Source organism: Schistocerca serialis, chromosome 1, assembly GCF_023864345.2.
Source record: "Schistocerca serialis cubense isolate TAMUIC-IGC-003099 chromosome 1, iqSchSeri2.2, whole genome shotgun sequence".
NCBI lineage: Eukaryota > Metazoa > Arthropoda > Insecta > Orthoptera > Acrididae > Schistocerca > Schistocerca serialis.
Window position 1 is genome coordinate 475,682,126 of NC_064638.1, and position 17,725 is coordinate 475,699,850.

At 43.8% G+C, this 17,725-nt stretch overlaps 1 protein-coding gene across 2 annotated transcripts in view; it reads right to left on the reverse strand.

Moving 5' to 3' along the window:
* Positions 1-17,725, reverse strand: part of LOC126473539 (transmembrane protein 65) — a 513,111-nt gene that overhangs the window by 335,146 nt on the left and 160,240 nt on the right. Inside the window, exon 2 of one of the 2 annotated variants that reach the window (XM_050100657.1) lies at positions 1,993-2,118. The exons of the other annotated variant lie outside the window; for it this stretch is intronic. Coding sequence (XP_049956614.1) covers positions 1,993-2,118 — 126 coding nt within the window. The remainder of the gene's footprint in view (positions 1-1,992; positions 2,119-17,725) is intronic. 2 annotated transcript variants of the gene reach the window in all.

Genomic DNA, 17,725 nt, shown 5'->3' on the forward strand with positions numbered 1-17,725 from the left:
TTCAACCAAACAATCGTCGGAGAAGTGTTTGGAGGGCAAACCGGTCAGGCTGAACGCCCCAGACACACTGTTCAACGAGTGCAGCAAGGTGGAGGTTCTCTACTGTTTTGGGGTGGCATTATGTGGGGCCGGCTTACACCGCTGTCGGTCGTGGAAGGTACGTGAATTCCATCCTCTGACCGAAAGTGCAGCCTTACCGGCAGCATATTGGCGAGGCATTCGTCTTCATGGACGATAATTCGCGCCCCCATCGTGCACATCTTTTGAACGACTTCCTTCAGGATAACGACATCGCTCGACTAGCGCGGCCAGCAAGTGCTTGAGACATGAACCCTATCGAAGAATCCTGTGATGGATTGGAAAGGGCTGTTTATGGACGACGTGTCCCACCAACCACTTTGAGGGATCTACGCCGAATCGCCGTTGAGTAGCTGGACCAACAGTGCCTTGAACTTGTTGATATTATGCCACGACGAATACAGGCATGCGTCAATACAAGACGACGTGCTACTGGGTATTAGAGGTACCGGTGTGTACAGCAATCTGGACCACTACCTCTGAAAGTCTCGCTGTATTGTGGTACAATATGCAGTGTGTGGTTTTAATGAGGAATAAAAAGGGCAGAAATGATGTTTATGTTGATCTATATTCCAGTTTTCTGTACAGGTTCCGGAACTCTCGGAACCCAGGTGATACAATTTTTTTAAGTGTGTTTTTATTTATTGCACGAACCGTTTTGTGAATTTTTCCATTTTCAAGTGAGTTTTTCGTGCATCATGGTATTTATCCTTGATGTTTAGGATGTTGAGGTTCTGTATTATTGTGTTGCCTATACTGAAATACACAGAGTGTGTCAATAATGTTGCGATAAATTTCGAGGGGCTGTAGAGAGGTCTTGAGGAACAAATCTCGGATAGGAACCCAGCAAATTCTCACTCAACGATGCTACAGACTGCCGATGTTATAGGCGGCCGCGCCTGCCACTTGGCCACGCCTCTGACAGCATACGTGGCTTTGTGGTCTGACGGATTGTGGGAGGAAGGTCTCGCAATGTTGTCTGCCAGTGATCGAGCGTGACGCGGAGCCCACGAAACCATAAACCCAAGTTGTCAGCTAGCTGATGGTGGCTATGTAATGTTGTCGGCTGTGTTTACATGGAATGGACTGCTGCATTTTCGGCTGCTTGGACGCCATTTGCAGCCATTGATGGACGTCATGATCCCCAACAACGATGGCATTTTTATGGATGACAATGCACCATGTCACTGGGCCACAATTGTCCCCGATTGGTTTGAAGAATATTCTGGAGAATTCGAGTGAATGTTTCGCCACCGAAATCGCCCGACGTGAATCCCATCGAACATTTATGGGACGTAATCGAGAGGCCAGTTCCTGCACAAAATCCTGTATCGGCAAGACTTTCGCAATTACGGGCACCTGTAAAGGCAGCGTGGGTCAGTACTTGTGCATGGGACTTCCAACGACTTCACCTCAGTGTATAACATAAAAATGTGACTGGCAGCCGCAAAACGTACTTTATGAACAAGCAAACTGAAGGATAAGAGAAGGGGAATAAGAGTGTTGCAGTCTTGTACGGTAGTTGTCTACTTCAGTTTAAAGGGCCAGTCCATATCGGATATCCTCCTAGTTGTTAGGCTACATAGGGGATAACTTTCAGGGTAATTTGAACCGACAGACTTGCCAGTCTGAGTTATTTTGAGTGTTAAGCACGTTAGTTCGATCATGGCCATCGCAGTATGTAGGAATATGGTAAGTTGGGTCGTTGTGGACACGTGGTTCGAGGTTTGTCGGAACCTGCTCAGTTTGGGAGACCCTAGCAGCTGACTCTGCAGCTGACGTGACATCAATGTTCAGGTGAGGGAGAAGAGCGAACTTCCGGCACGCGCTGTCCCTGCTGCCACTGTGCGCTTGCGCGTGTGGGTGGGGGGGCTGCGTGCGGGCGATGCGGGCAAGCCTGGATTGGCGGCGTACCGGTCTTGCGGAGCAGCCACTCCTCTGGCACGGCACAGTAGGCGCCCGTGGGGTCCACGTCTCCCAGGCGCGGCACCTTGCTGGGGCGGCCGAACGTCGAGCGCAGCCGCTTGCCGGCCAGCTGTCCTGCTCAACCAGCACAACTTAAGTCACCACCCGTCGGCCACAAGCGAACACGATGCGCTCGCCAAACGCCACGCCCTCTCGTCCGCCTTCTTACAGTCTGTGGATAGAATAAAAAAGACAAAGCACACCGTCTCGTTTGGAAGCAATGATTTTCCAAGTGCAGTGCCGCATATGAAATTAGTCTGAGTTCTTTGAAGAAAAAGATGAACGTGAAGCGCGATGGTTTTCGTATGCTTATTATTTTTCTCTTCGTCAGACTTCTGACGAGTTTGATGCTTCCACAATGAGATTTTCACTCTGTAGCGGAGTGTGCGCTGATATGAAACTTCCTGGCAGTTTAAAACTGTGTGCCGGGCCGAGACTCGAACTCGGGACCTTTGCCTTTCGCGGGCAAGTGCTCTACCAACTTTTTTTTTTATCTCGGGGCGGACGTCGTAAGACATCCATTTATGTTCGTTGTTGATCGATTGACTCAGTTTTTTTATTACAGAGAGCACGTAACTCTCTGACCAAACACGCTGGGCTACCGTGCCGGCGTCCAACAGATCTACCCAAGCACGACTCACGCCCCGTCCTCATAGCTTTACTTCTGCCAGTACCTCGTCTCCTAACTTCCAAACTTAACAGAAGCTCTTCTGCGAACCTAGCAGAACTAGCACTCCTGAAAGAAAGGATATAGCAGAGACATGGCTTAGCCTCAGCCTGGATGATATTTCCAGAATGAGATTTTCACTCTGCAGCGGAGTGTGCGCTGATATGAAACTTCCTGGCAGATTAAAACTGTGTGCCGGGCCGAGACTCGAACTCGGGACCTTTGCCTTTCGCGGGCAAGCTCAGTTGGTAGAGCACTTGCTCGCGAGAAGGCAAAGGTCCCGAGTTCGAATCTCGGCAGGGCACACAGTTTTAATCTGCCAGAAAGTTTCGAGTTTGATGCTACTTACTACAATTTCCTCTCCTGAGAGAATCTCTTCATCTTACAACACTTCCACTCAACATCTTCAATTATTTGTTATATACAGGGTGTCCTATTTATCTTCACCAACTCAACTAACTTTTTGTCCACAATCAAAATAAAAAAATTATACGAAGTCGAGAATGAGGAAAGCTACGGAAAGGATGGGTGGAAATTTATGACTTCCAGTCGCACAGGGCATTGTGGAAATGCAACGGCGAAAGCTGAAAATTTGTGTCGGACCGGAACTCGAACCCAGATTTACCGCTCCTTGTGAGCCGTTGTCCCAACCGCTTCGGCTACCCGGACTCAAATTTCCAACTCAACGCAAGCTGCAATTCTACGTCCCTCGTCTGTTAACCACCCTTCTCGCAAGTTATTGATTCCCGCACTGAAACAGACTTCAAGGAGCCGTCGCGCTGGAACAGAAATGAACATATTGGAGTGGTGTCTCTTCTGTCGGACATCGGTTAAGGCAACCGCTCATGAAAAGCGGTAAATCCGGGTCCGGGTCCCTGCCCGGCAAAAATTTTCAGCTTTCGCCATTGCATCACCACAATGCCCTGTGCGGACAGAAGTCACGAATTCTCTCTCGTCCCTTTCCTTTCTTTCCCCACGCTCTACGTTACATACACGTGTGCAACATAACACAGAATTGGCGTTGATCCTCCTGTACTAGCACACAGTGCAGGTTCCCGGGAATTACAGTACGCCCTAAGAAAACCAGTGAACATTGTTCACAACATTCTGGTATGAATTAGTGGCTATGCATCGATCATTGCAATGCACACTTGACAGAGTAAGCAGAACTTTTGTTTGCAAAAACCACGATCGTCTAACATTATTCAGTCGTGTACTGGAAACCCTTCAATGGCGCAAGAAGTGGCCTTGCACCTATCAGTTCAGATTCCCGGTGCGGCCTCTGCTCTGTAAAGCCGCTGCTTCCAAGCGCTACGGCTCGCGCTGCGGAACGAGGAGTTCCAACGCGCGCCAACAGTGCGTGACAGCAGACTGCCGGAAACCTGTAAAATGGAGAAGTTATATCGTAGATCAACAGAGCAGTATCAAAGAGCCCGCTTTCACGGGCACTGTGTGGGCACTGGCTCGTTTGTCGCTTCCACAGTGCAGCTGGACACAAATTGTCGCTCGTAATACCTGAAACTATAAGCTGTAGCAAATAAAACAAAGTAGTAACATATCGTACAGCACTATTCCACAACGCTCCAGATTGAGGGCAATAGCAGCTCTCGCGTCTGCCACAGGCAGCAAAGTTCACCTTTGCTGAAAACAATTAAGAATAGTTAGCGTACAGGAAACGGCAGGTTAGGAATGTGAAATCAGAATAAGGGTTAGTTGTACAGGGTAATAAATTTTTCCCTGAAAAACACCCTAAATTCTTCGAAAACCCTCTACGGAAATTAATTTCATTGATTTTTATTGTTATTTCACCAAATCGGTGAAGCAGCAGTGTTCCTGTTCCTGATTGATAACAAGTGTTCTAAGCATATTACGTAAATATGTGCAAGTATCCGAAGCTGGTCTCATTTTAAATAATATTGCCCCGTTCTTGCGACTAGGTCCTGTTGCAACACCGATATGTGGCCTTCATAGCGGTGACGATGTGACCTGTTGATCTAATAAAGCTCCTATCGGGCGTTCTACGTTAATGGTATTTTATTTTCACTCGGCTTGCGTTGCATGTCCGACGTGGGAGGGAAACTTCCGGCATCACAAGTGCGCCCAGCGGTGAGCGACAAGCCGGCTGAGTTTGGCGAAGCTTCGCTGCGAAGTACGAAAAACTTGGCGGCAGCTCAACTATGTTTTGGACTGTCGAGATCGATATTGGTAAGCCGATGCCTAGATGCCTCTTAAGGGGCTCCGCAGCGTCTTGATCAGAGCACAGCACACCTTTACCTCCCTCCTTCCGAGAAAGCAAACGAACTGCGCCGAGTTCAGGTCTAGTACGCCATTGAAATAGATCAGTTGCTTTAGCTTTCTTGTCCACCATCAGTCTTACTCAGATGTACACAAGCTTTAAGTCGTCAATACATGCTGGTCTGTGGATACACCGACATATGGTGAAATAATAATATTAACACAAACGTGATGGAGAAATTACCGTCCATGGTCGCGTAACAGTGAACTGATGCGAGGAAAAAAAGGATATAAAATAAATCTAAAGTAAATGAGAGGGTCCACAGTGACCTGTGTGTTTTATTACTCAAAATACGAGCTTTCTGAAAGCAGGGAGAGAGGCTATGTGTTCAAAGTAATTCGCGAGACCGCTACGGTCGCAGGTTCAAATCCTGCCTCGGGCATGGATGTGTGTGACGTCCTTACATTAGTTAGGTTTAAGTAGTTCTAAGTTCTAGGGGACTGATGACCTCAGTAGTTAAGTCCCATAGTGCTCAGAGCCATTTGAACCATTTCAAAGCAATTACTTATTGGGACTGAATTAAACGAAATTTGCTGAGAAAATAATACTTTACTAACTGAAGAGGAAATGGTTGGCAAGGTCGTAGCTCCCTGTCTCATTCTACCAACAACAGGGGCATTTGAGAGAGTGCGGCGAAAATTTATGCACCGGCATAGTGCATACGCAGTGGCTGACTGTCAAATGGCTCTAAGCACACCTGAGGTCATCAGTCCCCTAGACTTAGAACTACTTAAACCTAACTAACCTGCGATCGTAGCAGCCGCGCGGTTCCGGATTGAAGGGCCTAGAACCGCTCGGGCACAGCGGCCGGCTGACTGTCATCATATGACCAACTGCTACGAGCCTAAGTTGTTGCTTTACGCTGTAAATTGTTTATGTCAACAACAAATCGTAAACATTTATTTCCCACCACTAGTTGCTAATTTAAAAATAAGTTAAGGATCCTCTAGTCTCCGTACAATTTTTATCCTAAACCTCTGGAAAACTCTGTACGTAGGTGTATCAGTAATACCGGGATATACTTAGGGAGGCAATGTCCTGCGTCGAAATAAGAAGAAAAGTCTATATCAATACGAATCCCGAAATGCTTGCTTTCAGAAGTATGACACTCAAAAGAATAACATGTCAGTGAAACGACTGTTCAATAAAATTGCCATTTTCTGCATTTGACAAACGCTTCACAAAACCTTAAAAGTGTAAAAGTGGCTATCTTCCGCCTGTACTCCGTAAAAACGTGATGGCGTACTCATGCACGCTTGAGTGCGCGTGCTCCAATGCATCTTAATGTATGTTTAGCTCGCCCGTCCGGCTAGCCGTGCGGTCTAACACGCTGCTTCCCGAGCGGGAACTACGGTTCGCTAGTTTTCGTACGTACATAAATTACGCAGCAAATGATAGGATTACCTGTAGTATTGGTACCATTGGTAGAGAAACTGGGAGCCGACGATTTCTTTGTTTTTCGTTTGTTTGTTTTATACATAGTTAGAATCACAAGTCGATCAGCGTTAGAGAAGTGTGTGTTTCATATCCTAACAAAATATACATTGCATTCTATAAGAATAAAAATTAGTTGACCACGTAACTTCTGCGCTCTTGTGTATCTAAAGCAATTAGTTTTAATGCAACACCTACAAACAGAAAAATATCTATGTAATTACTGTTGTTATTTTCTACTCAATAGAAGATTTTCCATCATGATCAAAGAGAATCGTTTCCTGTTGCTGACAAGTGCGGAAGTTGTTTAGCATTAATAGAAACACACACACATCAAAAAACGTTTTTCATCACCTCGGTTCTTGTTTCATATGTGCATTTCTTGTGCACTTGACACGTTCCACATCATAACGGCTACCGTACCGTGCGATTCATCAATGGAACACGCAACCAACTAACTAACCAACCCGCGTCCGGCCATCCTGATTTAGGTATTCCGTGATTTCCATAGATCGCTTCAGGCAAATGCTGGGATGGTTCCTTTGATAGGGCACGGCCAACTTCCTTCCCCATCCTTCCCTAATCCGATGGAACCGATGACCTCGCTGTTTCATCCCTTCCGTCAAATCAACCAACAACCGTCGTCTCCCCGAAGTGTATTTACACTTGTCATGATATATATATATATATATAAATCAGTTCATGACAAGTGTAAATACATTGTTTGTTCTCTATCAAAATATTTCATTTCCTAAGTATGCCTATCAGTAGTTAGTGCCTTCAGTACTTTGAATCTTTTATTTAGCTGGCAGTATTGGCGCTCGCTGTATTGCAGTAGTTCGAGTAACGAAGATTTTTGTGAGGTAAGTGATTCATGAAAGGTATAGGTTATTGTTAGTCAGGGCCATTCTTTTGTAGGGATTATTGAAAGTCAGATTGCGATGCGCTAAAAATATTGTGTGTCAGTTTAGTGAATGTCTGAGTACGTTCAGTTTTGCTCAGCTGTTTGAAAATCAAATAACGTAGAGGTTTTCCAGCACTGTCATTTATAAAATTTTCCAAAGGGGACGTTTCACAATGCTATGTCATATGGTACAGAGAGCTATTACAGAATGCCGCAGAATAACAGTTGGCTTGGCTACGCAACGTTCTCAGCCTTCTTCAGTTGGTTAAAACACTCATCAGTGGTGACTGTCCAGTCTGTGTTAAAACCGCGATGAAGTGTCTTCGATTAAAATATGTTGCTGTGGGCCTCTGTCGAGCAACGGACGATGCCCCGTGTAAAATTTATCCGGGAAGATACTGCATTCGGAAGCCGACACGCTTGTCCTTTCACCAACATAATAGTAATTGTAGTGGCTGATGCCATAATCTAAGAGGTGTCAAGCGTGTTGCCGGGGCGTGTACCGTGGCTGCCGTACTTTACCTTGCCACGACAACTGTTACACTGCGTTCCGCAATGGCTCACTATACCATATGACAAAGCATTATATACACCAGAAAAATTCCGAAACCGGTTGTGTTAATATCTTAACTACTTCAATAAATGCGGCTAGTGCGGTCTATTGGACTTTTCATTCAATTTTGCAGTTTGTTTTAAAAGTATTGTAACAAGTATTGCACTATTTGAACAGGCAATCAGTTATGGATACTCCGATTTAAAAATGGTGCCAGTTCATTAATTGGTACATTTAACGCACTGATAGGGCGTGCTTCTATGTTTTAAATTTCGCGGATGTGTATAAGAAGTAGTGTTTCAGGCGGGACAAGTCACAGAAGCATAATGAATATAAACTACAATTAATATTTTACGAGAATCAAAGAAAATTCGACGATAACTACTTCCTTCAATGATGTTTCAAAATGAGACATGTCACACAAAGCGGCCGGCCGGTGTGGCCGTGCGGTTCTAGGCGCTTCAGTCTGGAACCGCGTGACCGCTACGGTCGCAGGTTCGAATCCTGCTTCGGGCATGGATATGTGTGATGTCCTTAGGTTAGTGACGTTTAAGTAGTTGTAAGTTCTAGGGGACTGATGACCACAGATGTTAAGTCCCATAGTGCTCAGATCCATTTGAACCATCACACAAAGCCAGCAATTAAGTGAGATGATATTAAAGAAATTGTCGTTGAACGATTATACGACAATAAAATTATTTGTCGTAAGTACTCGGTATCAATGTTAAAGTGGGAACAGGACTATTCGCGGGGAGACGAAATGTGCAGCAACAAGTGTGTAAGATGACGATGTCACTTTTCGAAGTGGAGGAGTAAGAAGGAAAACAGAAGTACAAGTGGAAACAGAAAAATAACTTTCAGCAATTTCTATCGACGGAGCGGAGACACAGCATCCGAAGATTCAGAGCTCTGTGTTTCGTAACTACGCATTACAAGCGCCGGCAAGGAAAACTGGGTCACTCGCCGGATAGAACGAGGGTCTCGCAACCAAAATTCTGGCCCGCATCTAAATAATTTCCAACGCTTGGAAGCAAGTCAAGACAAGCACAACAAAGGGAGGTATGTACAAAAATCTTGGCAACTCTACACGTAGTGCACGGCTTAACAGGATTACTAATGAACTGAACACATGTTACGTTTATGAAAAAGATTTATAGAATAAAAAATCAGCTTCATTTGGCAGTAATTTCTTAATTTATTGCGCACAGGCGGAGATACTAACCACTATACTGCCGAGGATCCTCTCCTATGTGCAATAAATTAAGAAATTACTGGAAAATGAAGCGGATTCTTTATTCTATAAATATGTCCCTCAGTCGCAGATGCTCGCCTGATCAAATGTTTTATGAAAAAGAAACTGTAACGCAATGTCAATATATAAATAAAAGTGTTTGTGGATGAAACTGACGATATCTCTAAATCCACCTGCCTCCAAATTTTTATGTCTGGCGCTTGCTACTCTTGGTTCGCCCGTTGTGCACCGTAGTGACTGTACGGTGAGAGCTGTCGTGGTTGTGGAGGTGCAAGTGGTGGTTACCAGGACATCTTCGGTCCCTTTCGCATGAATGCATTTGTTAAGTAGAATATTCTCGTATGTAGTAAAACACAACATATCGCATTAATCCGCACTTAGGCGAAATCATCTTAACGTATGGGTCGTGCAGCGTAGTAAACACAGAGGAAGAACTCATAATAGTTGTTTGGGCGAACAATTTCAGCAAAAAATTACGTAATTGAACAATAAGAAATCAGCGAAGAAAAAGTGAAGAAAATATGTTTCAACCATTGATCCAATGATGAACCATGGCGAAAGTGCATGCTTACCACCACATTTCGTGAATTCGCTCAGTGTACCCCAGTAAAAAAGCTACTAAAAAGAATGACAGAAGCGAAACATTAATCGGAATAGAAAAAGATGTGTCAGTACTGATATCAAAAATTCCACTCATTTTATCTAACGTACCATTCAGCTTTTGAAGGTTCAATTTCCAGTAAGATTAGCGTACAGTGTCACTATCAATGAAGCACGAATGTAAACATTCTAATGTTGCGGAGTGAATTTCTATTAAATCATCTTTCTAGTGCGGACAACTATATATATCGTGTTGGCCTGTTAGATAACCACAAAATTTATTTGCCTTTGCACCTGAAAGCAAAACACCAAATGTGGTTTATAGGAAGATATTTTTAATAAATTAGATAACAATATAAACAAAACACATGATTAACTGCATTTCCTTCCATTCAGGAAACAAACTAAAGAAAAAGTAACCAAACGAACCTGGTATCACCTACTATTAATACAAAAACGAAAGTAAACGAAGAGGGTACCTGCCACAAGTAACTCACATCAAAGACATCACACCAGCAAACTCCTTCCGTGAATTAATACAGGAGGAAACGGATTCAAATAAAGGACCCATCCTCTCCTGTGGCTGGTCGCTTCTCGACACTAAAACCGCGATATTTCGATGAGTAACCTAGATGTCTTCCCCAGTCTTCTCTATGAAGCTCTTGCGTCTTCTCACTACTTGTATTCTAATCGGAGCTAGATACGACCTATCAGTCACGCCGAGAAAACGTCAGAAAAAAATAGCAAATGAATCAAAGAGCTTCATTAGACTTTCTACCGAAACAGGATGTCTGGCAGGGTTACACGGAAACGCATGCTCCATCAATCAATATTTTTCAGTTTTCTTGCCGGCTCCAAAAGCTAGTTGTCTGTCATCGCTTGCAAAAGCACGAAAGAAAATGTTCGTTTCTACACAAATAGGTCCCACGTGCAGATATTTTAGAAAGGTGGGGGCTAGTGAGGATACTATCATTGGATCAATTTTTGGAGCCCTACCTTTTGAGCTTTTAACAGTTTCGTTTGAAAGCTATTGAAGAATGTCTCTAGCCGGTAAATGTTCCTGCATTCATACTTAATAACTGATTCCCCATCTCGAAATCTACCTTCTATACATGAATGTGATCCTGAAAAGTACTGTCGAACGATATCAAAGAATTTTTACATATTTTCAGCTTCAAAAGAAGATTGGCGACCTATCACATATCACGACGACAGTTCTCCCCATAAATCTTATTGCAGTCCGCACTCCATTCTGTCTACCATCCCTCTTTTGTGAGCTCATATTCGTGCACTGAAAGTTTTTCACATTAACATCATTATTATTCAAGTTGTACCTATCTTCACTCATTTTAATCACATTCACATTGTACGAAAATGATTCAAATTTTTATTAATCCTACTATTAGCACTGCAATTACAATCAATATATTCATTTAAAAAGTAATTTTCGAGTAAGAAGTGCATGACAGTCTACCTAGAAATTGTGTGGTAAAATGCGAATCATGTATATTAAAGAAATCCAGTGCCTAAATTTCTTTCATATAAGAACGGTTCACTATAGTGAAGGATTGGTAAATATACGCCTCTAGTTTTCTTTTTTCGTGTCATTTCAGACACGTCACATAATTAAAACAGTTATAAGCTGTAAATTGGACAAATTACATTGTTATTACAATCATTTGACGTTCCTGTACGAGGTAAATGCGTTGAGTCAAAAGAAAAAGCTGTGAAATGTAACTGTTACAACAATCTGGTACGTGCACTGCCTGGGCCGTTGTAAGGAAGGCCCTAAAGACCCTCGCTTGATCAGAGAAGACAATGAAATGTAAAATAACCAAAAATGTTGTCAGAGAATACATCTCATGCATGCAGATGAAAAATTGTGTGTAAAATTTTGATGGCAGTAGAGAACCACACATACGTGCACTTTTTTCCGACTTTAAGGATGGTCATAGTTGTAGAAGGTAGACGCCGTCTCATCAACCATTTCTTAATGTCAGATTATGAATACAAGAAGTCGTAAAAAATTCTGCATCTACTCCAGACGCATTCTTAAACTGATATTAGAGATTATGGAATAGTTTCTTCTAACATTTTCTTGTTACATTGGAACTGTTTTCTTTCTATGAAAGTTGTGCATGAATTAGAACATCATTAATAGGTAGCTGGCAGGAACTGTAAATATTACGTGTCACTGATAACAAGGCAGCGGCAGTGTAAAAGAGCGAACCTAAATCATAATCAGCAAAATGTTATCGATACAGGTAGAAGAATGGAAATGTTCCCAAATATGAAACCCTCTACTGATGTGAAAATGTCCATACGATGAACGTTTCTGCAACGCCCTGAAAACCGCATGCAAATTTTCTACACAGTCTCTCCGCTGTTTTAATGGCACACGCAATCTCTACCTCCTTTTAAAAAAAATGTAATGAATGTGTCGTTAGCTGTAATACAGCCCCTAGAATGGTCGACAATTACCAAAACTGCATAACTCATTCTTAGGATCCCTCATACTGCAGGGTCATTACATTTTATGCTACATATTTAAGTCCCCAAGAAAAGCTGCAATCTGCATTTTATTGTACAGTAAAGAAAGGGCGCAGCGAACATTGTCATACCAGGAAGTACAAAGCTGGAATTTCACAAGAGCGGTTGAATATAACGTAAATGAACGACATGCAGGAGGGAATTATTCCGGCGATATGACGCACAGCGCGAATGGATTGAACTGAAATGCATGTTTATGAAAGGCAATTGAGGCGAACTGGATGCAAAACGTTCAAAGGGAAATTCATGTGTGTTGCGGTCACACGATTTTTTTTTATTATAGAGGTAGAACTGCGGATTCGTAACCGACCTGGCCGAGTGTGGAATCCGACAGAGTCATCTCATGCGAGTTCACTGTGATTTGGGGCACGTCGGATTGTTTGTCTAAACTTTTCTGCTAACTGATTATTTCATCGGACTTTGTCACATCGTTAGCGTATAGAAGAATAACTGTCATAAAGACATTTTGTTGTCTACCTAAAATTACCGGAAAATAAGCATATTTCGCACTGGCGCCATTTAAATACTATTGAAAAATGTCTGTTTTGAATGAAGAAACAAAAGTAAATTTATTTATGTATTCGCAATAGCCAATGTACTCTACATCTACCTCTGTCCGTTCTTTGTGACTAACCTGTAGGCTGTGTTTCTATCACTGAATAGTTTCTATTATTGCAATTATTTTTTGGAATCCATCCTGCAAGGCATCGTACATATTTAATACAATCTAGTCGTAATTACTCATTCACGTTTACTAGAGCGTTTGAATGGGATAGCTTCATGATTTTATTAATTAAACAAAGTCAGAAAATGGGAAGTTTTAATGCAGAAAACAAAAATATCTAAGGAAGAGATTTAAAAAGATTGGGTTTTGTTTTGCAATTGTGTTTTATCGAAATGTTACATTATCAAAAGCACGCAAAAGGGAAAATATTGTCCCTTGAAGGCTAGTAAACTGCCAGGGACTAGTCATAGTTTAGATAAGAGAAATTTTTTAATGCAAAGGTCATTGACATCTCACTGCAACACACTCATGTGCGACTGGATTAGGTATACAGCTAATCTTTATGACGTCCCATGGCCCAGATTAGGCAAACTATAAATTCTTAAATATTTTTCCACGATTATATTTGTCATACGTAAAAGAAACTCTACTGAAAGTCATTATTATTATTATTATTATTATATCATCTTTGTTCTTTTTGGTGTCGGCGTGAAACAAAAAGCGCCAGACACTCTCATGCTTGTTCTTGTTCGGATAGGACGCCATTGTGCGCAATCATCATAATAAGGTGTGTACATGTTTTATTACTTGAGCAGTGATCTCCAGTATATGTATAAAATATTGATGTTAATTTTAACTGTAACCTGCACTACACATCCCGTTTGCTTGTTCCATCATTTTTAAAAGAATTTCAGACGCCGCGTCGGCAGCAAGCTGAACATCGTTTGACGGCGACAATTGACCGCCATTAACCGCCAATTTCAAATTATCGTAATTATTATTCCGTTCTTTCTACAGGCGACGCATGGAGATGGACGATATCATTTCTTTCATCCATGATATGTAGGAAATTGACATTTTCAAAGTACTTGACGATATATTAAGGCGATTTATGCTACGTTCAAAAGGACACAGAGATGGCCTGCACTAAGACGCAATTAAATCACACGTAGGTCCTTACATATTGAAAACGGTGAAATACTTTTTTTTGTATGAGTATCTAGCCTATAATGATTAACTGTTTTTGAGCACGGATTCGGGCAAGTAAGTTCAATAATTATACAGGATGCCACGCTACTTTTTTGTGTCAGTAAAATCTAAGAACGATCCGTGCCTTCGCATATCTTTGCAGTGGAACCCAAAATCAAATTAAAAAATAAAATATAAATTAAATTAAACAATAAAACACACACAGTAATAGGTTATACAGGTAGATTCACTACGTCTTGGAACTTCATTCACATGCTTCTGAACTACTCGTTCCTTCTATCTACTGTGCTGCAAAATGATGTACACTGCCAGGAGAAAAAATTAGTACATTCTTTCAGAGGTTTCCAGTTCACTGAATATTTATTATTGCAACACTGCCCATGGAGTCAAAAAAATGGTTCAAATGGTTCTGAGCACTATGGGACTTAACATCTGTGGTCATCAGTCCCCTAGAACTTAGAACTACTTAAACCTAACTAACCTAAGGACATCACACACATCCATGCCCGAGGCACGATTCGAACCTGCGACCGTCGCGGTCGTGCGGTTCCAGACTGTAGCGCCTTTAACCGCTCGGCCACTTCGGCCGGCTCAAATTCGCTCAGTTGGCTGTAGGAAACATGAGTGCGTCCCCATGGCATGGTGGCCTGCTTCTTTCACACGTTTGCACACACTGAGCCTTCTGGATGTGATCATTCCCTATCAAAAGGTAGACACAGATGACGCTCTGATAGCTATACCATTACGCTGTCTGTTGGCGGACGATGTTGAAACCATTATCAGTACATCTACTATCCCCCAGGTGGCATATGCCGCCATCGGATTAAAATCGACCTCGTCTCTCCAGTTGCATTAATTTTTTTACAGCATTGTATCTGATGCAGCCAAGTAAAAATTCAGACACCTTTCTTGGCAACACAAGAAGCAGAGGGAAGCATGTCAAGTTCATAACCGTCGAGTGGAATTTCAACAAGTGAAGACCACTGATATCGCAGCATTGCGAGCGGACCACGGGCAGCTTACTTCACCCCCAAGCTGAGCAATGCAGTCCAGGAGGCCAAGCTACGGACGCAGCAAAACGATGCAGCAGCTACGACGGCCTATTTTCACCACGTCCAGGCCGCAGCAGTCTAATGAGACAGGGCGAAGAAACCGATACAGTAGCATAAAAAGCTTGGGCCAGTCTCATGTAAATATTGCTCACTTTTCAGTGGAGATACGTTAGTCTGCATCCGGCCAGTCTGTTAGCCGCAGCGTTCCCATTCATGCTGAGTCCGTTGAGGAGGACTTACACACCTTCGATCAGCGAGCCACTTTGGAGCATTACTACAACTGCTGCCACATTCCATCCTGGGAAATCTGTGGTGCCAGTCCAGGTTCGTGCAAGCCACTCTTCAGACATCGTGGAGTTGTGCGATATCGGCTGCCCATCTCCGAATCCTATGGGCAGACTCCACTTCTGCTGGCCACTCTGCTGCCCAGGGAGCCCAACGTAACTCGGCTGCCGGTAGCCGCCGCCGGTAGGATAGCTGACGCACGTGTCTTGTCGCTACCTCACCAGCCTTGTACCGCCCCTGTTATCACATCATCACAGCAGCGTCAACGCAAGTCACTCTCTGGTGCTGGCGTATTCCAGGCACGTCGTACACTGCTCCTACACGGCTGCCAAGAGCAGCCTGCGACGCCATTACATCATCTGCCTATTCTTATAAACTGTGGTGTCACCGCCAGACACCACACTTGCTAGGTGGTAGCCTTTAAATCGGCCGCGGTCCGGTAGTATACGTCGGACCCGCGTGTCGCCACTGTCAGTGATTGCAGACCGAGCGCCGCCACACGGCAGGGCTAGAGAGACTTCCTAGCACTCGCCCCAGTTGTACAGCCGACTTTGCTAGCGATGGTTCACTGACAAATTACGCTCTCATTTGCCGAGACGATAGTTAGCATAGCCTTCAGCTACGTCATTTGCTACGACCTAGCAAGGCGCCATTATCATTTGCTATTTATCTTGTGATGCATGTACCGTCAGACAGATGTTCACCAATTATGGATTAAAGTTAATTATTCAAGAAGCTATATTCATTACCTTGTCCTGTTCCAGACCTCACGCCAGCCTGCGTGAGCTTAAACGCGTGCCTTTCGGCTTCACCTCCTAGTGGCTTGGCTGTCTTGCCAAGTCACAACATAAACAATAAATGTTTGGTTCTTTACTGCAGTCTTACGCTCAGTTGGCGTCACACAGACACCCAGTCGCCAGGCTTCTATTCACCCACGTCCTGGAGTGATGTTCCATGGCATCCTGAGCTCGACTTACCCTCAACCGCCACCCAACGTAACGTTCGATGCCACGGGCGTTATGCATCACTCTCAGGTAACACTACTGGTGAGACAGGAGATAACAGAACGAGCAAGACAGGCATCAAAGAATTTGATGTCAGTCAGACCGCAGGTGTCCGACGTATGAGACACTTCAACTCTGACGTCAGGTAGGCATTGGACTTTGCGTATCGTTCGGGGTGAAACAGCAGGTAGAAAGACCACAATCAGTTCAGCAAATTACATGCCAGTTCGAAAGCGTTTCGACGTTGTGAGGTATGAAATCCACTACTCCACACTAGTAAAGCTGTTCTCCGTGTCACAGCACGTATACATGCAGACCATTGACTTTGTAACATCAGGAAGGGTAGCTAGAAACGTTATTTTACTTGTTGTGTGTATAAATAGCATAGCAGCAAAAATACATGATTAAACTTGCAGCTGGTTTGGGACTGTACAGGATTGGCAGTTGAGTACACAGAGTTGCCACCTCTGTCAGCGACAATGGCGCCAACCGAGGTGGACGCTGAGTCGAAAGCTGGGATGACAGTTACGGGCACGAAATTTCATGTTGCTTCGACTCTATGCTAGAGCTCAGTGGCCAATGAATGGTGGCGTACCAGTGTCTCGTCAGCAAATGAGCATATGTTTTCAGTGGATAAGAGATTAAAGAATGTACTGGCCATGACAACAGTCGAACACGCAGTGTGTTGAGGCAGGCCAGGACAGCATGGGTAACATATGGTCTTGCAACATCTCGTTGAAAGATAGCGTCACAGAGACCTCAAAGAAACGACATAGCCGCTGGCTGCCCAGAGAGCCCAACGTAACTCGCCAGAAAAGTAATGGCTGCAGTTACAATTACCGGCTATTTGAATCAGGCGTCATCGTGTTGTTTAGCCAATGGTACTCAAGCCATCTGGGCCCTTATGACGATGACGAATACTTGTGGCAACGTTACTTCTCCCCGGAGCTTCCACACACACATATGCCCATAGTGATGCTGTGCGCACTAGTATCTCCGGTATTCGTCTAAACATACGACGTGGTGACAATGTCCAGTGTTGTTCGAGGGACCACCGTCGGCCCACCTTCCCTCTGCTGTTGCACCAAGGAAAGAAGGAACACTGGTCGCTATGCTGACTGTCCGTGCGTGCTGCTTCTGACACCGTCTCAATGCCCAAGTGGATCCTTGTCTTAATGCTAACAAGCCATTTTCCTGACTCAAAGAACGTGACGTGGTTGTACGATACTGCACTTTCATGTGAACAATACGTCTGTCTTCACGGGGGGCTAGTCGTTTTGGCTCGTTGAGTTATGCATGTCGTTATGACTCTCGCTGAACCCATAGACTGCACACTCAAAGAGATCCATGAAATACCACCAGCGCAAGCAG